Below are 27,738 nucleotides of genomic sequence, written 5' to 3'. Positions count from 1 at the left end.
ATATATATATATATATACATACATATATATATATATATATATATATATATATATATATATATATATATATATATATATATATATATATATATATATATAAATATATATATATATATATATATATATATATATATATATATATATATATATATATTTACATACATACATACATATATATATATATATATATATATATATATATATATATATATATATATATATATATATATATATATATATATATATATATATATATATATAGATGTGTGTGTGTGTGTGTATGGTGCCGAATAGGTAAAACTTGCGATTTCGGCTTAAATAGCGTTGCTATTTAAGCCGAAATCGAAACTTGTGGTATGGATCAATAACAACACTACGACTAGCCAAGGAGTCGAACCCATGCTACTTTGGCCCGCCTCAAGGTGAGCGAAAACTCACGACTCCTTGGTGTACTAGACCAAAAAATCGTCAACACTGGTGCATTAAGTAAGCAAGACAAACAAACATTGTGATTGAAAGACAAGATGTCGTTTACAATGTACTTAAAATATGTGAATGATATCCAGAAGATAAGAAAACTCAAGGACAAGATTATCTTCAAGATTGTGTATCGGTGTTGCATACTCAGCTCACACACTGGGTGTCCGAGGTTCGATCCCCGGTACGGGTGGAAACACTGGGGCGTGTTTCCTTCTGTCCCTGTTCACTTAGTGTTATTAGTAGTTCCTGGGTGTTAGTCACCTTACGCCTGCTGCCACTGTTCACCTAGCAGAAAGTAGGTACCTGGGTGTTAGTTACCTTACTGCTGCTGTTCTTGTTTACATAGCACTAAGTAGGTACCTGGTTGTTAATCACCTTACTCCTGCTGCCACTGTTCATCTAGCAGTAAGTAGGTTCCTGGGCGTTAGTGGACTGGTGTGGGTGGCATCCTGGGAAAATAATACGGAACTTCCTATACAGTACGTCACTGATGTCAGGTGTGATCTGCATCAGTTGTATCACCTAACTGTGAAAATAAAGGAGATTATTAACATTATTTTATTATTATTAACAATAAGTAAAGACTCCAGATAATAATTTACTATTACTACTAGTACTAGTGGAGAGGGAGCATGGACACGGGGGTCGTCCCACAGTTACTAAAAACAACAGACATAGCCCCACTCCACAAAGGGGACAGTAAAGCAACAGCAAAGAACTACAGACCAATAGCACTAACATCCCATATCATAAAAATCTTTGAAAGGGTCCTAAGAAGCAAGATCACCACCCATCTAGAAACCCATCAGTTACACAACCCAGGGCAACATGGGTTTAGAACAGGTCGCTCCTGTCAGTCTCAACTATTGGATCACTACGACAAGGTCCTAAATGCACTAGAAGACAAAAAGAATGCAGATGTAATATATACAGACTTTGCAAAAGCCTTCGACAAGTGTGACCATGGCGTAATAGCGCACAAAATGCGTGCTAAAGGAATAACAGGAAAAGTCGGTCGATGGATCTATAATTTCCTCACTAACAGAACACAGAGAGTAGTCGTCAACAGAGTAAAGTCCAAGGCAGCTACGGTGAAAAGCTCTGTTCCACAAGGCACAGTACTCGCTCCCACCTTGTTCCTCATCCTCATATCCGACATAGACAAGGATGTCAGCCACAGCACCGTGTCTTCCTATGCAGATGACACCCGAATCTGCATGACAGTGTCTTCCATTGCAGACACTGTAAAGCACCAGGCGGACATCAACCAAATCTTTCAGTGGGCTGCAGAAAACAATATGAAGTTCAACGATGAGAAATTTCAATTACTCAGATATGGTAAACATGAGGAAATTAAATCTTCATCAGAGAACAAAACAAATTCTGGCCACAAAATAGAGCGAAACACCAACGTCAAAGACCTCGGAGTGATCATGTCGGAGGATCTCACCTTCAAGGACCATAACATTGTATCAATCGCATCTGCTAGAAAAATGACAGGATGGATAATGAGAACCTTCAAAACTAGGGAGGCCAAGCCCATGATGACACTCTTCAGGTCACTTGTTCTATCTAGGCTGGAATATTGCTGCACACTAACAGCACATTTCAAGGCAGGTGAAATTGCCGACCTAGAAAATGTACAGAGAACTTTCACGGCGCGCATAACGGAGATAAAACACCTCAAGACTTAAGAAATCGTAATGACACGATTGCAAATAAACCATACCCCCGGCCGGGAGTTTTGAGACTCTTTGACCGCGGGTTCAATCCCGGCCGGGGGTATGGTTTATAAAACACCTCAATTACTGGGAGCGCTTGAGGTTCCTAAACCTGTATTCCCTGGAACGCAGGAGGGAGAGATACATGATTATATACACCTGGAAAATCCTAGAGGGACTAGTACCGAACTTGCACACGAAAATCACTCACTACGAAAGCAAAAGACTTGGCAGACGATGCACCATCCCCCCAATGAAAAGCAGGGGTGTCACTAGCACGTTAAGAGACCATACAATAAGTGTCAGGGGCCCGAGACTGTTCAACTGCCTCCCAGCATACATAAGGGGGATTACGAACAGACCCCTGGCAGTCTTCAAGCTGGCACTGGACAAGCACCTAAAGTCAGTTCCTGATCAGCCGGGCTGTGGCTCGTACGTTGGTTTGCGTGCAGCCAGCAGCAACAGCCTGGTTGATCAGGCTCTGATCCACCAGGAGGCCTGGTCACAGACCGGGCCGCGGGGGCGTTGACCCCCGGAACTCTCTCCAGGTAAACTCCAGGTAAACTACTACTACTACTACTACTGTTACTACTACCACTACTACAGTTACTTCTACTACTACTACTGTTACTACTACCACTACTACTGTTACTTCTACTACTACTACTGTTACTACTACTACCTCTGTTACTGTTACTACTACTACTACTACTGTTACTTCTACTACTACTACTGTTACTACTACTACTACTACTGATACTACTACTACTACTACTACTACTGATACTACTACTACTGTTACTACTACTACTACTACTACTGTTACTTCTACTAATACTACGACTAGTACTGTTACTTCTACTACTGTTAATACTAATACTACTACTTCTACTACTCCGTACACTTATCACCACCACCACCACGTTACCCCACCACCACCACCGCCACCACCTGCCACCACCACCACCACCACCACCACCACGACCACCGCCACCATTACCACCACCGCCACCACCACCTACCACACCACTCTGCCACCACCACCACCTACCACGTTACTCCATCACCACCACTCCACCGCCATACCACTTACCACCACCACCGCTACCACCACCACCACCACCACCACCACCACCGCCACCGCCACCATCATACCACCGATACTCCACCACCACCACCACCTCCACCACCACCACCGCCACCACCACCACTTCACCACCACCGCCGCCACCACACCACCGCCACCACCACCACCACCACCACCACCACCACCACCACCGCCATTCTCCCCACCACCGTACCCACCACCACCGCTACCACCACCACCGCCACTGCCACTCTACCACCACCACCGCCTACCACCACCACCACCACCACCACCACCACCACCACCACCACCACCACCACCGCCACCGCCACCACCACCGCTCACTCCACCGCACCACCGCCACCACTACCACGACCACGCCACTACCACCACTACCACCACCACCACCGGACTGCCACCACCACCATTACTACCACCTACTCTGCCACTACCACCACTGCCACTCCACCACCAATACCACCTACCACCGCAACCACCACTACTTCTACCACCTACCGCCTGCACTACCACAGCCGCCGCCGCCACCACTACCACCACCACCACTACACCATTACCGCACTACCACTGCTTACTTCACTGCCACCACTGCCACCGCTACCACTACCACGACTACCACACTGCCACCTACCACACTACCTCACGACCACACCACCACCGTCTGCCACCACCACACCGCTACCACAACCATTGCCACCACCACTCTGCCACTACCACCACTGTTGCTCCACCACTACCACCACCACCGCCACCACCACTACTCCCACCACCACCGCTACCACCACACTGCCTACCACTACCAATACCACACCACAACACCGCTGCCACTCCCACCACCACCACCACCACCACACCACCACCACCACCTCACCACCACCACCTACTACCACCGCCACCCTCTACCACCACCACCACCACCACCACCAGTTCCACACCACCACCACCGCTCCACCACTACCACCACTCCACCACCACCTCACCACCAGCACCAGCACCACCACCACTGTCACCGCCTCCCACCACCACCACCACCACAACCACCACCACCACCACCACCACCGCTGCCACCACCACCACCACCGCCACAACCACTACCACCACTACCACCTGTTCCACTACCACCACCACCACCACCACTGTTACTCCATCAACACTGACTACTACCGCCACTCCCACCTACCATTACTACTAACACTGCTACCACCATCACCTTACCATACACTACTACTACTACCACTACTATTACCTACTACTACTGCCACTATTACCACTACTACTACTACCACTAGCACCACTACCGCCACCCTCCCATTACTACCACACTGCTACTACCACCGCCACTACCATTGCCACCACTTTGGGCATCACCACACTACCACTGTTACTCTACCTACCACCACTGTTACTGCTTACACCATTATTGTCACTACTACCACTACCACCACTACCTACTGTTACTTAAACCACTACCACTACTACTGTTACTCCTACTACTACACCGTTACTACTACCACTGCGTCACACTACCTTTTCACTGTTACTCACACCTGCCACTGTTACTACCACTACTACCACACCAATGCTACCACTACCACCACATTACCGTTACTCCTACCACCGCCACCACCACCACCGTTACTCCCACCACCGCCACCGTCACCACCACCGCCACCACCACCATAACCACCAACACGACCACCTGCCACCACCACCACCACCACCATTACCACCACTACTCTGGCCACCACCACCACCACCACACACGCCACTCCACCACCACCACCACCACCACCACCGCCACCACCACCACTCGCCACCACCGCCGCCGCCACCCCCACTGCCATACTACCACCACCACCACCACCACCACCACCACTCCCATTTCACCACCGTTACTCCACCACCACCACCACTCACCGCCACCACCACCACCACCGCCACCACCACCGCTCCACCACCACCACCACCACCACCACCACTTGCCATTCACCACCGATACCCTCCACCACCACCGCCACTCTACTACCACCACCGATACTCACCACCACCACTGCCACCACCGCCACTCACTACCACCACCGCTCACCACCACTGTCCACCCACCGCCACCACCGCCACCACCACCACCACCACCACGACCACCGCCACCACCACCACCACCACCACCGCCACCACCACCATCACCACCCCACTACTCTGCTGCTACCACCTACCACCGTTACTCCACCACTACCACCACTGCCACCGACACCACTACCACACACCACCACCACCACCGCCACCTACCACTGCCACTTTCACGCCACCACTGCACCACACGACCACCTACCACTACCACCACGACTACCACTACCACGCCACTACCACTGCACCTACAACCATTGCACCACCACTGCCACCACTACCACCACCGTTGCTCCACCACACCACCACACTGCCACTACCATACTCCCTACTACCACTACCGCACTGCTACCACTACTACCACCACCACTACCATTAGCACTGGCTGCCACTACTACCACCTACCACTACTCACCACCTACCACTGCCACTCTGCCGCCACCACCACCGCCACCACCATCCACTGTCCACTACCACCCCACACAACCACCTGCCACCACCACCACCACACCACCACCACCACCACCACCACCACCACCACCACCACCAGCACCACCACCACTGTCACCGCTCCCACCACCACCACCACCACCACCACCACCACATTCCACCACACCACTCCAATCACCACCACCGCCACTCCACCACCACCACCGCCACCACCACCACTCACCACCGTTACCACTACCACCACCACCACTGTTACACTCCCACCAACACCACGACCACTACTTCCACTTCTACTACTGTTACTACCAATATACCACTCCACCACTACACCATTACCACCACTACCACCACTACCACTACTACTACTACCACCACCACCAGCACCACCACTGCCACCACTACTACTATACTGTATACTACCACCACTGCAAAACTACTCACCACTGTTGCTACATACTACCACTACAACCGTTACTCCCACTCCACCACTGTTACCACACCTACCATTACTGTTCTAATACCACCACCACCACCACCATTACCACCACCGACACTCAACCACCACCACCACCACCACCACTGCTTGCTACCACACCACCACCGTCACTACCACCACCATTACACCACCACCACTCCCACCACTGTTCTGCACCACCACCACCACCACCTCAACACCACTGTTACCACCACCACTACCACCACTCTTACTCCCACCACCACCACTGTTACTCCCACCACCGCCACTGCCACCACCACCACCACCACCACCACCACCACCACCCGGATCGCTACCACCACCACTGTCAGCACCACCACCACCACTGCCACTCCCACCACCACCACCACCACTGCCACCCTCCCACCACCGCCACCTGCCACCACCACCACCACCACCGCCTCCACCACCACCACCACACTTCCCACCACCACCACCGCCACCACTGCTCCCACCACCACCACCACCACTGCCACTCCACCACCGCCACTGCCACCACTCACCACCACCACCACTGTTACCCTCCACTCACCACTCTGCACCACCGCTCTACCACCACCACACCACTACCTACCACCTCCACCACCACCACCACCACCTGTTACTCCCACCTACAACCACCACCGCACCACCACCACCACTGCTACCACCACCACCAACACCACCACCACCACTCTGCCACCACCGCCACCACTCATCACGCCACCACCACCACCGCCACCACCACCACCACCACCACCACTGCTCTTCCACCACCACTCTGCCACCACCACCACCACCACCACCACCACCACCACCGCCACCACCACTGTTCACTACCTGCCGCCACCGCCACCACCACCACCACCACCACGACCACCGCAACCACCACCATCACCACCACCTCCCACCACCACCACACCACTCCACCACTCCCTGGGCCACCACCACCACCACCACCGCCATCTCCACCACCACCACCACCACCACCGCTACTAATACTACTCTACCACCACCTGCTGCACACCACCGCCACCACCACCACCACCACCACATCACTCTGGGCCACCATTCCCATCCCCACCTGTCACTCAACCATTCACCACCACCACTCTACCACTGCCACCACTACTCACCACCACCAGCACCACGCCACCACCACCTGCCACTTTACTCACCACCACCGCCACCACCGCACCACCACGACCACCACCACTGCCACAACCACCACCACGACACACCACCACTGCACTACCACCACCACTGCCACACAACCATTGCACCACCACTCTGCCACCACCACTACCACTGCCTCTCCACCACCTACCACTCCACTGCCACCTCCACCACTCCCACCACCACTGCCACCACCACCACGCCACCACCACCAATCACCACCACCATTACCGCTGCCACCACTACCACCACTACCATTACCACCGCCACTCACTCATCCACCACCACCACCCCTCTACCACCACCACCACCGTCACTACCACCACCACCACCACCACCTGCCACCACCACCACCACCACCACCACCACCACCACCACCACCACCAGCACCACCACCACCACCACCGCCACCGCCCCTCCACCACCACCACCACCACCACCACCACCACCGCCACCGCCACCACCACCGCCACCACCACTACACCACTGCACCACCACCACCGCCACCACCACCACCACCGCCACCATTCCCACCACCTGCATCAACCATCACCACCACCACCACCTGCTGCCATACCTACTGCCACTATATCTACCACTACCACTAATACCGCTACCATTCTCACACTGTTACTCCAACATTACCACTACTACTTCTACCACTGACCACTATACTACTACTACCACTAGCACCACTGCCACTACCACTGCCACTTTACACTACCACCACCGCACCACCGCCACCACCATGACCACTACCACTGCCACCACTACCTACCACGACCAATACCACCACCGTCCACTACCACCTACCACTCCCACCACAACCATTGCCACCACCACTCTGCCACCATACACCACCACCAGTTGCTCCACTACCACCACCACCACCGCCACCACCACTACTCTACCACCACCGCCACCATTACTACTGCCACCACCACCACACCACCACCATTACCTGCTGCACCACACTACCACTACCTCACCACTGCCACTCCCTACTTACTCCACAACCACTACTTCTATACCACCACCACTGTTACTACCACCACCACGCCACTACTACCACCACCACTAGTACCACCACCACCACCACCTGTTCACTGCCTCCCACCACCTACCACCATTACCACCACCACCACCGCCACCACCACCACCACCGCCACCTACCACCACCCCACCTGCCACCACCACCACCGCCACCACCACCACCACGACCATACCACCACTGCCACCACTACCACCACCGCTACCTTCACAACCATTGCACCACTACTCTGCCACCACTACTACCACCGTTGCTCCACCACCACACCACTACCACCGCCACCACTATACTCTACCTACCACTGCACCACCACCACTGCCACTACCACCACCACACCACCACCGCCGGCCACTCCCACCACCACCATTACTCGCCACTCACTCTGCCACCACCACCACTCTACCACCACCACCACTGTCACCACCACCACCACCACCACCACCACCACCACCACCACCACTCACCACCACCAGGCACCACCACCACCACCACCGCCACTGGCCTCCCACCACCACCACCACCACCACCACCACCACCGCCACCACCACCACCACCGCCACCACCACCACCACCGCCACCACCACCACCACCACCACCCCTCCCACCACCACCACCACCGCCACCACCACCACCGCCACTCCCACCACCACCACCGCCACCACCACTGCCACTCCCTACCACCTGCCACCGCCACCGCCACCACCACTACCACCGCCACCACCACTACCACCTACCACCGCCTGCCACCACCACCACCACCACCACCACCACCTGCCACCACCACCACTACCACCACCACCACCACCTGCCACCACCACCGCCACTCCCACCGCCGCTCCGCCACCCACCACCACCACCACGACCACCGCCACCACCACCACCACCACCGCCACTCCACCATTACCACCACCACTCGCCACCATACCACCACCACCGCCACTACCACTGTTACTCCCACCACCACCACTGCTGCCACCACCACCACCACGACCACTGCCACCACTACCACCACCACCGCTGCCTCACCACCTACCACTACCACCACCGGGCCTGCCACCACCACCACCACCGCCACCACCACCACCACCACCACCACCACCACCACTACCACTGGCCACCACCACTGTTACCTCCCGCCGCCACCGCCACCACCACCACCACCACGACCACCGCCACTACCACCACCACCACCACCACCACCACCACCACCACCACCACCACCACCACCACCACCGCCACCACCACCATTACCACCACCACCACCGCCACCACCACCACCACCACCACCACCACCACCGCCATTCTACCACCGTCACTCCACCACCACCGCCACCACCACTCCCACTGTTACTTCACCACCACCACCGCACCACCGCTACCACTACACACTACCGACCACCGCCACTACCACTACTACCACCACTGCCACCACCACCTACACTACCACCACTCTGCCACCATCTCTACTACCACCGTTACTCCACCACCACCACCACACCATTCCACCGCCACCACCACCACCGATATAACACAGCATACGATCCACACTATGGGAAAGGAATACTCACGTCGCCTGGTGTTGTGTAGATGCAAGCATGTAAGTCCTACACGAGTATTGTGTTTACCAGTGAAAATCCGCTGCAGAGAAAGTGTATTGCTCGCTGGCCCAGTTTTTTCACCGGTGTCTTGGCTTCTATTCACTTTTTTTTATAGATTATTTTTTTAGTAATCATCGCATATAATATTCACTTTAGAACCACTTATTTATTCTCACCAAAAAGTAACTTATGTAAGTAATTTGTGGAGATTAACTACAGTGCTCAACACGTAATATAAACTGGTAGTAATATGAAAGCAGTAACTGGTGAGAAGTGGTCAAGGCAGTGAGGTTATCAGTGAGGTTATATCTGGTACCGCTCCAAGTCACTATCTTACTATGAGTAACCTCACTATCTGACGATGAGTAACCTCACTATCCTCACTGTGTCCAGGACTCACAGTGGAAATAAGTCACTTTGTCAGACTTTTTTGGGGGGTTATGCCAGGTTCTGTGTAAATATGCTGCTGTGTATGATAATCTATGTAACTGTATATGTGGATACCTGAATAACCTGACTAAGGAGAAAGCTTCAGGTGTTTCACTGGTAGGAAGCCCCGAGTTGGTACTCCGGTAGTTGCAACGACTTTATTTATACATTACATAAGAACATAAGAAAGAAGGAACACTGCAGCAGGCCTACTGGCCCATGCGGGGCACGTCCATGTCATCCCCGGCTTAGACCAATGGCCCACCCAGTCAGGTCACCTCCACTTAAGGAAGGAGCACGGCATCTGACCTAGTAGCACCAACTAGTCAGGTCCAACTCACACCCGCCGACACCCACTCATGTATTTATCTAACCTATTTTTAAAACTACACAACGTTTTAGCCTCAATAACTGTACTCGGGAGTTTGTTCCACTCATCCACAACTCTATTACCAAACCAGTACTTTCCTATATCCTTCCTGAATCTGAATTTTTCCAGTTTAAAACCATTGCTGCGAGTCCTGTCTAGGCTAGATAATTTCAGCACACTATTTACATCCCCTTTATATATTCCTGTCTTCCATTTATACACCTCAATCATATCCCCCCTAATTCTACGTCTTGCTAGAGAGTGTGTAGTAAATAATAACTCGGGGCTCCTACGAGTCAAACATCCCGTACACATAATTACAAAGCAATATTGATCTAATTGTATATGTTAAAAATCCGAACGAAATCTTATCTTATCTTCTCTATATGAAAATGTTTTAACATTCTTGTATGTTAGATAATTTAGAGGACAGTAATTACTGATTTCAAACAAAATATTTATACATGGTCAAGAATGATAGTTGCGCAACTATTTAATTTAAAATGTTTTACATAAAATAATAACACATTCATCTGTCGGAATATTTTGCATGGAGAGGCGATTATTTGGCAGTATCAGTCAAGCAGGCAAAAACGACCATAGTAATATATTTTTACGTCTTCTTTTTTGACATAGATACATTTCTGGTTTAAAAAGATACTTGAGCAAACACTAAGACCTTGATCACTTCCAACATACAGTTTGAAACTAATAGTACATATAACAACAGCAATAATAATAACTATAATAGTCATGTACAAGATATAGCTGACATCAGTGACATACTACTGCATAGAAAGTCGCTTGTTATGCTGAACATTTCCCGCAAATTAGGTCAATTTTGCCCCAGGATGCCACCCACACCAGTCGACTAATACCCAGGTTCCCATTTTATTGATGATAAACATAGACAACCAGTGTAAAGAAACACGTCCAATATTTCTATCATTTCCGGGAATCGAACCCAAACACTCGCCGTGTGAAGCGAGAGCTTCAGCCACCATGCCACGGGGCACCGTGGCTGAAAGAGGGGAGTGAGTGACGTTCTAACCTTAGATGAGGTCAGGTAGACAATGTGACTCTTGTGTTGTTAGTTAGGTGGTGTTTTGCTTGGTTTAGTATCGTATATTCTAATGTTTTTGAAATTTTGTAACATCCAGTATTATAAACCACACCCCCGGCCGGGATTGAACCCGCGGTCATAGAGTCTCAAAACTCCAGACCGTCGCGTTAGCCACTAGACCAGCTAGCCACAATAAGATTCATCCAACTAGGTATATTTCTACACCATAGGAAGGTTAGCACAGGCACCTCTGTGACCACAAATGCAAGTTTTTACAGACGAATCTCCAGCTAGCGTGGCCGTGACGAACTCTAGCTCAAGTCCCTTCACTGCCGTCAACATGACTCAAGAAATCGTAATGACACGATTGCAAATAAACCATACCATTTGTGGTCACAGAGGTGCCTGTGCTTACTTTCCTATGGTGTAGAAATATACCTAGTTGGATGAATCTTATTGTGGCTAGCTGGTCTAGTGGCTAACGCGACGGGCTGGAGTTTTGAGACTCTATGACCGCGGGTTCAATCCCGGCCGGGGGTATGGTTTATTTGCAATCGTGTCATTACGATTTCTTGAGTCATGTTGACGGCAGTGAAGGGACTTGAGCTAGAGTTCGTCACGGCCACGCTAGCTGGAGATTCGTCTGTAAAAACTTGCATTTGTGGTCACAGAGGTGCCTGTGCTAACTTTCCTATGGTGTAGAAATATACCTAGTTGGATGAATCTTATTGTGGCTAGCTGGTCTAGTGGCTAACGCGACGGGCTGGAGTTTTGAGACTCTATGACCGCGGGTTCAATCCCGGCCGGGTGTATGGTTTATTTGCAATCGTGTCATTACGATTTCTTGAGTCATCCAGTATTATGTTCTATGGTGTCGGTGACGGCGATTAGCGAGGCTTCCAGACATCGTTGGCGTCTAAGATATTGTTCCATGAGGACGAGTTGTGCCTCATCACAAGTCATCAAATGTCCCGTAGGGTCCCTATGGAGGACAAAGGCATACCTTGAGTCGTTTCTGTTGCTGGAGTTTCGATGTTCGTTCAGGCGGACCAAGAGATTTCGACCTCTTTTACCTACAAGTTTCTTGGGACAGTATTCGCAGGGGATGCTGTCAACTTTCCCTGCGGAACTTAGAGGTGTAGGACTACGTTTCATAGTGAGGTGGAAACATTGATATTGTTTCTAGCAAGTACCTGGCGAGTATTCATGGCAACATCACCACATGGGAGCACTATGAACTGCTTAGAGCACTGTTACACGAAGGATTTATTAAGGATAGCTTGTGCAATCCCGGATGAAGAAAGATGGAAACTGAAGATGTGTGGATGCTTGTCTTATGTAGGTACATTACTCTTGAAGGAAACAAGGGCTGGAGATGTGGTGAATGGTTTTGAAAACCGACAAGTTGAAGAATTGAGACACTTGTGCAACACATGGGAATCTTTATTGAAGAAACGTTTCGCCACACAGTGGCTTCATCAGTCCAATACAAATTAGAAATGGGTAAGGAGAAGAGGAGTTCGAGGTAATCAGTCCCTCAACCTGGAATCGATGTGTTCAGTCCATCACTCTTGTAAGAAGTGCAGCTTAGGGCCAGAGAGGTGGCTTATATACTGCAGTCAGATGAGGTGAAGCAGGAGGAGGCGGGATCACAGTGGGACCTGCCACTTGTGTAAGTAGGTCGTCGTCCAAAGGTTGGGCAAGCGTTGAAGTCTTTGTACCAAGATCCGATGATGTTGCAGTGTCTGATAGATGTGGTGTCTCAATTCTTCAACTTGTCGGTTTTCAAAACCATTCACCACATCTGTCAGACACTGCAACATCATGGGATCTTGGTACAAAGACTTCAACGCTTGCCCAACCTTTGGACGACGACCTACTTACACAAGTGGCAGGTCCCACTGTGATCCCGCCTCCTCCTGCTTCACCTCATCTGACTGCAGTATATAAGCCACCTCTCTGGCCCTATGCTGCACTTCTTACAAGAGTGATGGACTGAACACATCGATTCCAGGTTGAGGGACTGATTACCCCGAACTCCTCCTCTCCTTACCCATTTCTACTTTGTATTAGACTGATGAAGCCACTGTGTGGCGAAACGTTTCTTCTATAAAGATTCCCATGTGTTGCACAAGTGTCTCAATTCTTCAAGGGCTGGAGATGCGAAGAGCTGTCAAGAAGAAGCTAATAAGGGCACCTCTTACAGTGCGGGTGTCTTGGTGTGAATAAAAGTGTAAAAGATCTTGTGGAGGTCACAAATGCAACTAATGTGACATATTATTGTGGATCTTTCTCGCTCTCCAGGAGCTGTGTTAAGGCATAACGGCTTAACACAGCTCCTGGAGAATGAAACGTTGTCGTAATTAAATGTCATATTAGTTGCATCTGTGTCCATTTACCTAACATTTCGCCGGTAATTTTAACCATTATTACTCGTTGAGGAACGCCTGGATGTTAAAGCGTCTGGGATAGAAAACAAATATGTCGTCAACGTATTTTAGCTAGAAAGTGGTGTTGGGAATGAGAGAGATGAATTTGTCAGTGCTGGGCTTGCCAACCTCTTCATAAGGTTGGGAAGCACAACACTGAGAGAGCCGCCCATTGCCATCCCAAAGCCTTGAATGTAACAGTTTTTCTTATATGTAAAGAGGTAAAATTAACACGTAGATTATCTAGATTGACAAAATCCCGAGGAGGTAATTGTGGCTAGCTGGTCCAGTGGCTAACGCGACGGTCTGGAGTTTTGAGACTCTCTGATTGCGGGTTCTAACCCCGTCCGTGGTATGGTTTGTTTGCAATCATGTCATTACGATTTCGTGAGTCAGGTCGTGGTTATCGGAGACTCTCGGCCTCAGAATATATACCGCAGCATTTGTAGGAAGCGTAACATGTTTGCCTCATACTGGTGGACTCACTTGGGTGGTATAATATTTAAATCCTTTTTCTGTTCTCATCCCTCACGCCACACTACATGGTGTTCCGTAGCTCACACACTGAGGTCCGGGGTTCGAATCTTCTCCGGTACAGCTGGAAAACATTAGGGACGTGTTTCCATAAGACACCTGCTGTCCATGTTCACCCATCAGTTCATAATGGGTACCTGGGTGTTAATCGACTGGAGTGGGTCGCATCCTGGGACGAAACTGACCTAATTTGCGGGAAATGCTCAGCATAAAAAGGGACTTTCTGTATAGTAGTATGTCACTGATGTCAGCGAGGCCTGTATACCATGTACCCGTACTTGTAGTAAATAAAGATATTATTATTATTATTATTATTATTATTATTATTATTATTATTATTATTATTATTATTATTATTATTATTAATTGCAATACTACGACTATGCTATCATGATCCTATATATCATATGTCTCTTCTCATATTCGTGAATTTGAAGCCATTGATTAAGGGGACCGTCGGGCAAAATTTGTAACTCTTTTGTTTACCGTCCGATTTTCTCCAGTTTTGGTGCACAAGACAAAGTGTTTTCACTCTTTCTTGAAAATATTTATCAAAAATATACCTCAAACAACAACTGAGAAAAGACTGATTTACTGAAAACGCCCTTGTACCCAAATTTATTCTTATATGGGACTACGTAAGGTTGTTTGGACACTTGGTGCCGGGAGAACAATGCAAATACTAATTTTCCCTATGACCTTTTCTCTAAATAACTTATCCTTATTTCACAAAAAAATAAAGTTTGTTAGTTCCTGGAATATTGCAAAAAAATCTGCCCTTTACTCCCACATAGCTCCCAAAGTATTTGGAATATTTCCAAAAATTTCTTATTGGAAATTAGAGAAATCATTATTCTACAATTTCTGTGAATATTATTCCATTTAATTAAGTAATAAAGGAAGAATTATGGACTTTAGGTGAATAAGTTACTTGCGAGATATCGGCCGGGAGCGCCGGCCGGCCCCCGTCTCAAAAAAAAAAAAAAAAAAATTCGCGAAAATCGCGTTTGTTTGGGTGTATTCCTTAGTAAACTGATGTTCTAGTGTAGTTATCCTCTTAAAAACACCGTTTTCTCTTACTCAGAGACCAAAGAATACGACATGGAGAGGAGTAGCTCAATAATATCGAAATATTCCTGATAATCTCTCGCCATATTTTGGCCTATTTTATTCAGTCTAGAGTATATAACATGTTTGTATGTTATTTATAGTGTTTATTATATCATACTAGATCAATTCTGATAGACAAATAAGCCGTAGAGTTGAAATATAAGCGTAACAATGAAGTAATTTCTCCTGGCTCTCTCTGGAGCAGGAACACTGCCGAACATTCCCATCTAGTTCCAGGTTGTCTCTAAGTCTACGGATAAGCTCCTCCTACTTTTATATAATGCCAAATAGTCAGTTATTATATTAGAAAGAATAATGCAAGAAAAAGCGATAAAAAACAAAGAAAAAAATCCAAAAAATATATGGGTTGAGAGCAGACTCGCTACCCACATCACCGTCACCATACCTCATATAAATGACTATAATTTCTTGTAGAAACGTCGTAGCACAAAGATTCTGGTACCATTGTGCTGCCAAAGAGTTAAGCTATTTTTCGGTATATATAACTCAATTTCCATAATTTTTCGATTTTTCGGTGAGCGCGCGCGGAAATTTGCCCTACAGCCCACCATTCAGGTCCAAGGACCGGAAAGTTTTCCGTAACTAAGCTGACAAACATGTATTTTAGACAACCACATGAGGAGTGTAAGCTCAAAGATATCTTTATGACGCCTTCCCACGCTTGACAGCCTTCCTAGTAGAGTAGTGAGGTGACTATCAGGGTGATCACCCTACTGGAGTAGTGAGGTGAGTATCAGGGTGATCACCCTACTGGAGTAGTGAGGTGAGTATCAGGGTGATCACCCTACTGGAGTAGTGAGGTGAGTATCAGGGTGATCACCCTACTGGAGTAGTGAGGTGAGTATCAGGGTGATCACCCTACTGGAGTAGTGAGGTGAGTATAAGGGTGATCACCCTACTGGAGTAGTGAGGTGAGTATCAGGGTGATCACACTACTGGAGTAGTGAGGTGAGTATAAGGGTGATCACCCTACTGGAGTAGTGAGGTGAGTATAAGGGTGATCACCCTACTGGAGTAGTGAGGTGAGTATCAGGGTGATCACACTACTGGAGTAGTGAGGTGAGTATCAGGGTGATCACCCAACTATAGTAGTGAGAGGACTAACAGGGTGATCACCCAACTGGGGCAGTGAGAAGTCTATCAGGGTGATCACCCTACTGAAGTAGTGGGAAGTCTATCAGGGTGATCACCCTACTATAGTAGTGAGAGGACTAATAGGGTGATCACCCTACTGGGGCAGTGAGAAATCTATCAGGGTGATCACCCTACTGGAGTAGTGAGAAGTCTATCAGGGTGATCACCCTACTATCGTAGTGAGAGGACTAACAGGGTGATCACCCTACTGGGGCAGTGAGAAGTCTATCAGGGTGATCACCCTACTGGAGTAGTGAGAAGTCTATCAGGGTGATCACCCTACTATAGTAGTGAGAAGACTAACAGGGTGATCACCCTACTGGGGCAGTGAGAAGTCTATCAGGGTGATTGCCCTACTAGAGTAGTAAGAAGTCTATCAGGGTGATCACCCTACTGGTGTAGTGAAGTGATTATCAGGGTGATCACCCTACTGGAGTAGTGAATTGATTATCAGGGTGATCACCCTACTGGAGTAGTGAGGTGAGTATCAGGGTGATCACCCTACTGGAGTAGTGAGGTGAGTATCAGGGTGATCACCCTACTGAAGTAGTTAAGTGATTATCAGGGTGATCACCCTACTGAAGCAGCGAAGTGATTATCAGGGTGATCACCCCACTGGAGTAGTGAGGTGACTATCAGGGTGATCACCCTACTGGAGTAGTGAGGTGAGTATCAGGGTGATCACCCTACTGGAGTAGTGAGGTGAGTATCAGGGTGATCACCCTACTGAAGTAGCGAAGTGATTATCAGGGTGATCACCCTACTGAAGTAGCGAAGTTATTATCAGGGTGATCACCCTACTAGAGTAGTGAGGTGACTATCAGGGTGATCACCCCATAGGAGTAGTGAGGTGACTATCAGGGTGATCACCCCACTGGAGTAGTGAGGTGACTATCAGGGTGATCACCCCACAGGAGTTGTGAGGTGACTATCAGGGTGATCACCCCACTGGAGTAGTGAGGTGACTATCAGGGTGATCACCCCACAGGAGTAGTGAGGTGACTATCAGGGTGATCACCCCACTGGAGTAGTGAGGTGACTATCAGGGTGATCACCCTACTGGAGTAGTGAGGTGACTATCAGGGTGATCACCCAACTGAAGTAGTGAGGTGACTAACAGGGTGATCACCCTACTGGGGCAGTGAGAAGTCTATCAGGGTGATCACCCTACTGGAGTAGTGAAAAGTCTATCAGGGTGATCACACTACTGGAGTAGTGAGGTGACTATCAGGTGATCACCCAAATGGAGTAGTGAGGTGGCTATCAGGGTGATCACCCTACTGGAGTAGTGAGGTGACTATCAGGTGATCACCCTGCTGGAGTAGTGAGGTGACTATCAGGTGATCACCCAAATGGAGTAGTGAGGTGGCTATCAGGGTGATCACCCTACTGGAGTAGTGAGGTGACTATCAGGTGATCACCCTACTGGAGTAGGCTGGTGACTATCAGGTGATCACCCTACTGGAGTAGTGAGGTGACTATCAGGTGATCACCCTACTGGAGTAGTGAGGTGACTATCAGGTGATCACCCAAATGGAGTAGTGAGGTGACTATCAGGTGATCACCCTACTGGAGTAGTGAGGTGACTATCAGGTGAACACCCTACGGGAGTAGTGAGGAGACTATCAGGTGAACACCCTACTGGAGTAGTGAGGTGACTATCAGGTGATCACCCTACTGGAGTAGTGAGGTGACTATCAGTGTGATCACCCTACTGGAGTAGTGAGGTGACTATCAGGGTGATCACCCTACTGGAGTAGTGAGAAGTCTATCAGGGTGATCACCCTACTATAGTAGTGAGAAGACTAACAGGGTGATCACCCTACTGGGGCAGTGAGAAGTCTATCAGGGTGATCACCCTACTGGAATAGTGAGAAGTCTATCAGGGTGGTCACCCTACTGGAGTAGTGATAAGTCTATCAGGGTGATCACACTACTAGTGTAGTTAGAAGTCTATCAGGGTGATCACCCTACAGGAGTAGTGAGAAGTCTATCAGGGTGATCACCCTACTGGAGTAGTGAGAAGTCTATCAGGGTGATTACCCTACTAGAGTAGTAAGAAGTCTATCAGGGTGATCACCCCAGTGTTGTAGTGAGGTGACTATCAGGGTGAACACCCTACTGAAGTAGCGAAGTGATTATCAAGGTGATCACCCTACTGAAGTAGCGAAGTGATTATCAGGGTGATCACCCTACTGAAGTAGCGAAGTGATTATCAGGGTGATAACCCTACTGGAGTAGTGAGGTGACTATCAGGTGATCACCCCTCTGGAGTAGCGAGGTGACTATCAGGGTGATCACCCTACTGGAGTAGTAAGGAGACTATCAGGTGATCACCCTACTGGAGTAGTGAGGTGACTATCAGGTGATCACCCTACTGGAGTAGAAAGGTGACTATCAGGTGATCACCCTACTGGAGTGGTGAGGTGACAATCAGGGTGATTACCCTACTGGAGTAGTAAGGAGACTATCAGGTGATCACCCTACTGGAGTAGAAAGGTGACTATCAGGTGATCAGCCTACTGGAGTGGTGAGGTGACTATCAGGGTGATCACCCTACTGGAGTAGTAAGGAGACTATCAGGTGATCACCCTACTGGAGTAGAAAGGTGACTATCAGGTGATCACCCTACTGGAGTGGTGAGGTGACTATCAGGGTGATTACCCTACTGGAGTGGTGAGGTGACTATCAGGGTGATCACCCTACTGGAGTAGTGAAGTGACTATCAGGGTGATCACCCTACTGGAGTAGTGAGGTGACTATCAGGTGATCGCCCCATTGCTGTAGTGAGGTGACTATCAGGGTGATCACCCTACTGGAGTAGTGAGGTGACTATCAGGTGATCACCCCAATGGTGTAGTGAGGTGACTATCAGAGTGATCACCCTACTGGAGTAGTGAGGTGACTATCAGGTGATCACCCTACTGGAGTAGTGAGGTGACTATCAGGGTGATAACCCTACTGGAGTAGTGAGGTGACTATCAGGGTGATCACCCTACTGGAGTAGTGAGGTGACTATCAGGTGATCACCCTACTGGAGTAGTGAGGTGACTATCAGGTGATCACCCTACTGGAGTAGTGAGGTGACTATCAGGTGATCACCCTACTGGAGTAGTGAGGTGACTATCAGGTGATCCCCCTACTGGAGTAGTGAGGTGACTATCAGGGTGATCACCCTACTGGAGTAGTGAGGTGACTATCAGGGTGATCACACTACTGGAGTAGTGAGGTGACTATCCGGAGTAGTGAGGTGACTATCAGGTGATCCCCCTACTGGAGTAGTGAGGTGACTATCAGGGTGATCACCCTACTGGAGTAGTGAGGTGACTATCAGGGTGATCACCCTACTGGAGTAGTGAGGTGACTATCAGGGTGATTATCAAGATATAAACTTGGTATCTCTACTTCCACAAAATCAACAAAAAATGTCCTCTTCAACAAACCATGCCCAGCTCAACAAACTTTGCCCACCTCAACCAGCCATGACCCCCTCAACAAACTATGCCCACCTCAGCAAACAAGGCCCTCCTCAACAAATCATGCCCACTCCGACTAAGCATGCCCACCTCAACAAACCATGCCCACCTCAACAAACCATGCCCCCTTCAACAAACCATGCCCGCCTCAACAAACCGTGCCCACCTCAACAAACCATGCCCGCCTCAACAAACCATGCCCCCATCAACAAACCATGCCCACCTCAACAAACAATTCCTACCTCAAGAAACCATGCCCACCTCAACAAACCATGCCCACCTCAACAAACAAAGGCCACCTTAACAAGCCGTGCTCACCTCAACAAACCATGCCCACCTCAACAAACCATGGCCACCTCAACAAACAATGCCAACCTCAAGAAACCATGCCACCCTCAACAAATCATGCCCACATCAACAAGCCATGCCCACCTCAACAAACAATTCCCACCCCAAGAAACCATGTCCACCTCAACAAACCATGCCCACTTCAACAAACCATGCCCACCTCAGCAAACAATTCCCTCCTCAACAAACCAAGCCCTCCTCAACAAACAATTACCACCTTAACAAACCATGCCCACCTCAACAAACCATGTCCACCTCAACAAACCATGCTCGCCTCAGCAACCCATGCCCCCTCAACAAACAATTCCCACCTCAAGAAACCATGCCCACCTCAACAAACCATGCCCACCTCAACAAACCATGGCCACTTCAACAAACAATGCCAACCTCAAGAAACCATGCCACCCTCTACAAACCATGCCCACCTCAACAAACCATGCCCACCTCAACAAACCATGCCCACCTCAACAAACCATGCCCACCTCAACAAACCATGCCCACCTCCTCAAACCATGGCCACTTCAACAAACAATGCCAACCTCAAGAAACCATGCCACCCTCAACAAACCATGCCCACCTCAACAAACCCTGCCCACCTCAACAAGCACCAAGCACCCCCGCCTCCACTAACTCCCCCTGCGTCCACCAAACACCTCCACTAACCACCCCCGCCTCCACTAACCACCCCCGCCTCCACTAACCAACCATGCCTCTACTAACCACCTTCGCCTCCACAGCCACCACCATCTCGATACAGCCACAATCTCCACACTATCACAATCTCCATGCAAGCACAATCTCCACGCAATCACAATCTCCACATCAGTTTCCTTGGGTTAAGGTGTCCTTGAGGCTCTCACTCTCATTCCTCAGATCAAAAGTCTTTCCTCTTGGTGAAAATAATTTATAAATAGGTAACTTTCTCCTGATAAAGGAATCATCCACTTTCAGTCACCCACCCATGTGTTTGCATTTTACAGTAAATCCTCACTGAACGTCGTTTCGTTATAACGTTGATCAGAAAAAATCGAATGAATACAATGAATATGAATTACTGCAAACTAAATATTCGTCAAGTATACGAAAATGATACAAATGTACATTAAACGATGTGGTACGAAAGTGAAAGTGCTCGACCAGCCGCCATATTTGTTATTATTTGTTGTTGAGGAGCATGGTGCCAGGAGGTAGCCTTTAAAAGTTAGACTTTGCACACATTTATTCCTTTATTTAAAGCACTGTGCACCCCTTATGTTTACATCAATTAGCCTATGGTAGAATTGGCTTTATTATACATTGTTTCAGTTAAAGTTGCAGTAACCAAGAATGTATTGACGACGTTAAGTGAGGAATTACTGTACAGTGCTCTTCCTCTCAATGGCAGAAGTAAAACACTTAATTTTTTTAAAATACTTTGGGTATGAAATCTATGTAAATACTATAGAAGCTGTGTCTCTAAGTGTGTATTATAACTAAATATATCGTATATTTATCATATTTCGTTTTTCTAAATAAACTAAGTTTCTGGAGGATGAGAAACCACAAGTAAATTATTTATAAGACATAACAAAGCCAGCAAGTTCAGTAACCCAGAGAATTTTGTGAGATCTACAGAGAAGTAAAAAATCACCGTTAAGGACGTAATTTTTTCATTATTTTAAATTCCAACAACATCTTCATTGGATGATTTGGTAAGGGTACAGGTGAAATTTTTACAGCAAGTTCTAAAATATATATTTAAAGTAAATTCTCATGATACATACAGAGATTGACATCTCTAATATGGGTATAATTATAACTTTAATTTTTAAAGTAGTGCTGGGTAAGCCATTGGAAGGCCTTGGTCAGATGGCCGAAAGCTCCAGCTGTGGGTCATCACATGATCATGACCCGTGTCACGAAATACTTGTCCTGTTTTCTGACAAATAATAATAATAATAATAATAATAATAATAATAATAATAATAATAATAATAATAATAATAATAATAATAATAATAATAATAATAATAATAACAGGTAGTAGGTTGGTAGACAGCAGCCATCAAGGGAGGTACTACCGTCCTGCCAAGTGAGTGTAAACCGGAAGCCTGTAATTGTTTTACATGATGGCAGGATTGCTGGTGTTTTTTGTCTGTCTCATAATATGCAATATTACAGGTACATCTTGCTACTTCTACTTACACTTAAGTCACGCTAAACATACATGTACACATTTATTTATACACATTCATCTGAGTTTTCTTTGATTTTATCTTGGTTCTTGTACTTATTACTTTTCCTTTTATATCCATGGGGAAGTGGAATAAGAATCTTTCCTCCGTAAGCCATGTGTGTTGTAAAAGTCAACTAAAATGCCGGGAACAACGGGCTAGTAACCCATTTTCCTGTAATAATTACTAAACAGAATAAGAAGAAAGTTGTCAAAGTGGGAAGTCTGAATGTGCGTGGATGTTGTGCGAATGATAAGAAAGACATGATTGTGGATGTTATGAATGAGAAGAAGCTAGATGTCCTGGCTTTAAGTGAAACAAAGCTGAACGGGGTGGGGGATTTTCAGTGGAGAGGAATCAATGGGATTAGGTCAGGGGTTTCTAATAGAGTTAGAGCTAAAGAAGGAGTAGCAATAATGTTGAAGGATAAGTTATGGCAGGAAAAGAGGGACTATAAATATATTAATTCAAGGATTATGTGGAGTAAAATAAAGGTTGGACGTGAGAAGTGGGTTATAGTAAGCGTACATGCACCTGCAGAAGAGAGAAGTGTAGAAGAGAGAGATTTTGTGAAATGTTGAGTGAATGCGTGGGGAGTTTTGAATCAAGTGTGAGAGTACTTGTGGTTGGGGATTTTAATGCTAAAGCGAGTAAAAATGTTGTGGAGGGAGTAGTTGGTAAATTTGGGGTGCCAGGGGTAATTGAAAATGGGGAGCCTTTAATTGAGCTATGTGTAGAAAGAGGTTTGGTAATAAGTAATACATGTTTTATGAAAAAGAGGATAAATAAATATGCAAGGTATGATGTAGCATGTAATGAAAGTAGTTTGTTAGATTATGTATTGGTGGATAAAAGGTTGATGGGTAGGCTCCAGGATGTACATGTTTATAGAGGGGCAACTGATATATCGGATCATTATCTAGTCGTAGCTACAGCTAGAGTAAGAGATAGATGGGAAAAGAGGAAAAGGCAAAGAAAAGAGGAAAATGGCAACAACAAGTAAGAGAGAGGTGAAAGTGTATAAACTAAGGTAGGAGGAATTTCGGGTGAAATATAAGCAATTATTGGCAGAAAGGTGGGCTGGTGTAGGTATGAGTAGTGGGGGGGTTGAAGAGGGTTGGAATAGCTTTAAAAATGCAGTATTAGGATGTGGGGCAGAAGTCTGTGGTTACAGGAGGGTGGGGGCAGGAGGAAAGAGGAGTGATTGGTGGAATGATGAAGTATAGGGTGTGATAAAAGAGAAAAAGGTAGCTTATGAGATGTATTTACAAAGCAGAAGTGTTATAAGAAGAGTAGAGTATATGGAGAGTAAAAGAAAGGTGAAGAGAGGGGTGAGAGAGTGCAAAGGGATGATGGGTGGGAAAGGTGCTATCAAGAAATTTTAATGAAAATTTGGAGTGAATTAAACAAGTTAAGAATGCCTTGGGAACAAATGGATTTGTCAGTTAAAAACAGAGTTGGGGAGTTAGTAGATGGGGAGATGGAGGTTTTGGGTAGATGGCGAGAATACTTTGAGGAACTTTTAAATGTCGACGAAGAAAGGGAGGCGGTAATTTCAAGCACTGGCCAGGGAGGTATATCATCTTTTAGGAGTGAAGAAGAGCAGGATATGAGTGTGGGAGAGGTGCGTAAGGCATTACATAGAATGAAAGGGGGTAAAGCAACTGGAACTGACTGGATCATGACAGAAATGTTAAAAGCATGGGCAGACATAGTGTTGCAGTGGTTCGTATTTTTGTTTAATAAATGTATGAAAGAGGGGAAGGTACCTAGGGATTGGCGGAGAGCATGTATAATCCCTTTATATAAAGGGAAAGGGGAAAAATGAGAGTGTAAAAATTATAGAGGAATAAGATTACTGAGTATACCAGGAAAAGTGTATGGTAGGGTTATTATTGAAAGAATTAGAGGTAAGACAGAATGTAGAATTGCGGATGAGCAAGGAGGTTTCAGAGTGGGTAGGGGATGTGTAGATCAAGTGTTTACATTGAAGCATATATGTGAGCAGTATTTAGGTAAAGGTAGGGAAGTTTTCATTGCATTTATGGATTTAGAAAAGGCATATGATAGCGTGGACAGGGAAGCAATGTGGCAGATGTTGCAGGTATATGGAATAGGTGGTAAGTTACTAAATGCTGTTAAAGAGTTTTTATGAGGATAGTGAGGCTCAGGTTAGGGTGTGTAGAAGAGAGGGAGACTACTTCCCGGTAAAAGTAGGTCTTAGACAGGGATGTGTAATGTCACCATGGTTGTTTAATATATTTATAGATGGGGTTGTAAAAGAAGTAAATGCTAGGGTGTTCGGGAGTGGGGTGGGATTAAATTATGGGGAATCAAATACAAAATGGGAAGTGACACAGTTACTTTTTGCTGATGATACTGTGCTTATGGGAGATTCTAAAGAAAAATTGCAAAGGTTAGTGGACGAATTTGGGAGTGTGTTTAGAGGTAGAAAGTTGAAAGTGAACATGGAAAAGAGTAAGGTGATGAGAGTACCAAATGATTTAGATAAAGAAAAATTGGATATGGAATGGCAGGTGTGTATTTAGATAAGGGTAAAAAGATTTGTGTGGCATTTATGGATTTGGAAAAGGCATATGACAGGGTGGATAAGGGGGCGATGTTGCAGATGTTGCAATTGTATGGAACAGGAGGAAGGTTACTGAAAGCAGTGAAGAGTTTTTATGAGGATAGTGAGGCTCAGGCTAGAGATGTAGGAGAGAGGGAAATTATTTCCCAGTATAAGTAGGCCTTAGACAAGGATGTATGATATCACCATGGTAGTTCAATGTATTTATAAATAGGTTTGTAAGAGAAGTGAATGCAAGCTCTTGGTAAGAGGTGTGGGCTTAAAAGATAAAGAATCTAACACAAAGTGTGAGTTGTCACAGAAGCTTTTTGCTGATGACACTGTGGTTTTGAAAGATTCTGAAAAGAAGTTGCAGAGGTTGGTGGATAAGTTTGGTAAGGTAAGTAAAAGAAGAAAATTAAAAGTAAATAAAGGAAAGAGTAAGGTGATGAGGATAACAAAAAGAAATAAGGTAAAGAAAGACTGGATATCAGATTGAAGGGAGGGAGGAAGTATGGAGAAGGTGAATGTATTCAGATACTTAGGAGTGGACTTGTCAGCAGATGATTCTTTGAAAGATTAGGTGAATCATAGAATTTATGAAGTAAAAAAGAAGAGTGATTTACTTAGGAGTCTGAGTAGACAAAGAACTGTGTCCATGGAAGCAAAGAGGGGAATGTCTGAGATTATAGTTATACCAACTCTCTCATAAGGGTGTGGAATATGGGTGGTGAATGTTGCAACAAGGAGAAGGCTGGAGGCAGTGGAGATATTATGTCTGAGGGCAATGTGTGGTGTGAATATAATGAAGAGAATTTGTAGTTTCAAAATTAGGAGGAGGTGTGGGATTACTAAAACTATTTTCCAAAGGGCTGAAGAGGGATTGTTGAGGAGGTTCTGGCATGCAGAGAGGGAGAAACACAATAGAATGACTTCAAGAGTAAATAAATCAGTACTGGATGGAAGGCGGGGTAGAGGTTGGCCTAGAAAAGGTTGGAGGGAGAGGGTAAAGGAGGTTTTGTGTGTGAGGGGCTTTGACTTCCAGCAAGCATGCATGAGCATATTAGGAGTGAATGAAGAGAAATGGTTTTTAGGACTTGACGTGCTGTTGGAGTAAGAAAGGTAACGTTTATGATGAGATTCAGGGAAACCAGCAGCCCAGACCTGAGTCCTGGACATGGGAAGTACAGTGTCTACACTCTGAAGGATGGGTGTTAATGTCGCAGTTTTATAACTGAAGTGTAAGTGCGCCTCTGGCAAGACGGTAATGGAGTAAATGATAATCAAAGTTTTTATTTTTCGGACCACTCTGCTTTGGTGGGAGACGGCCGATGCGTTAATAATAATAATAATAATAATAATAATAATAATAATAATAATAATAATAATAATAATAATAATAATAATAATAATAATAATAATAATAATAATAATAATAATAATAATAATAATAATAATGACAATAATAATAATAATAATAATAATAATAATAATAATAATAATAATAATAATAATAATAATAATGACAATAATAATAATAATAATAATAATAATAATAATAATAATAATAATAATAATAATAATAATAATAATGACAATAATAATAATAATAATAATAATAATAATAATAATAATAATAATGACAATAATAATAATAATAATAATAATAATAATAATAATAATAATAATAATAATAATAATAATGACAATAATAATAATAATAATAATAATAATAATAATAATAATAATAATAATAATAATGACAATAATAATAATAATAATAATAATAATAATAATAATAATAATAATAATAATAATAATAATAAAATAACAATAATAATAACAATAATAATAATAATAAT

General features: G+C 46.4%; 2 protein-coding genes across 4 annotated transcripts in view; both read right to left on the bottom strand.

Annotated features, from left to right (window-relative positions):
* LOC128703249 (UDP-glycosyltransferase UGT5) overlaps positions 1–10,450 on the bottom strand; it is a 146,334-nt gene extending 135,884 nt beyond the window's left edge. Inside the window, exons 1-2 of one of the 3 annotated variants that reach the window (XM_070103503.1) lie at positions 10,151–10,450; positions 856–1,006 (exon numbers count right to left, since the gene is read on the bottom strand). In XM_070103503.1, coding sequence (XP_069959604.1) covers positions 856–879 — 24 coding nt within the window. In that variant the 5' untranslated portion in view covers positions 880–1,006; positions 10,151–10,450. The remainder of the gene's footprint in view (positions 1–855; positions 1,007–10,150) is intronic. The other 2 variants (XM_070103504.1, XM_070103506.1) reach the window with 2 other exon arrangements.
* LOC128703114 (UDP-glucosyltransferase 2-like) overlaps positions 1–27,738 on the bottom strand; it is a 238,842-nt gene that overhangs the window by 156,582 nt on the left and 54,522 nt on the right. The gene's annotated exons all lie outside the window — the stretch shown is intronic.

The sequence above is a fragment of the Cherax quadricarinatus genome, chromosome 85, assembly GCF_038502225.1.
Source record: "Cherax quadricarinatus isolate ZL_2023a chromosome 85, ASM3850222v1, whole genome shotgun sequence".
Classification (NCBI taxonomy): domain Eukaryota; kingdom Metazoa; phylum Arthropoda; class Malacostraca; order Decapoda; family Parastacidae; genus Cherax; species Cherax quadricarinatus.
This window is presented reverse-complemented; position numbering and strand designations above follow the sequence as displayed.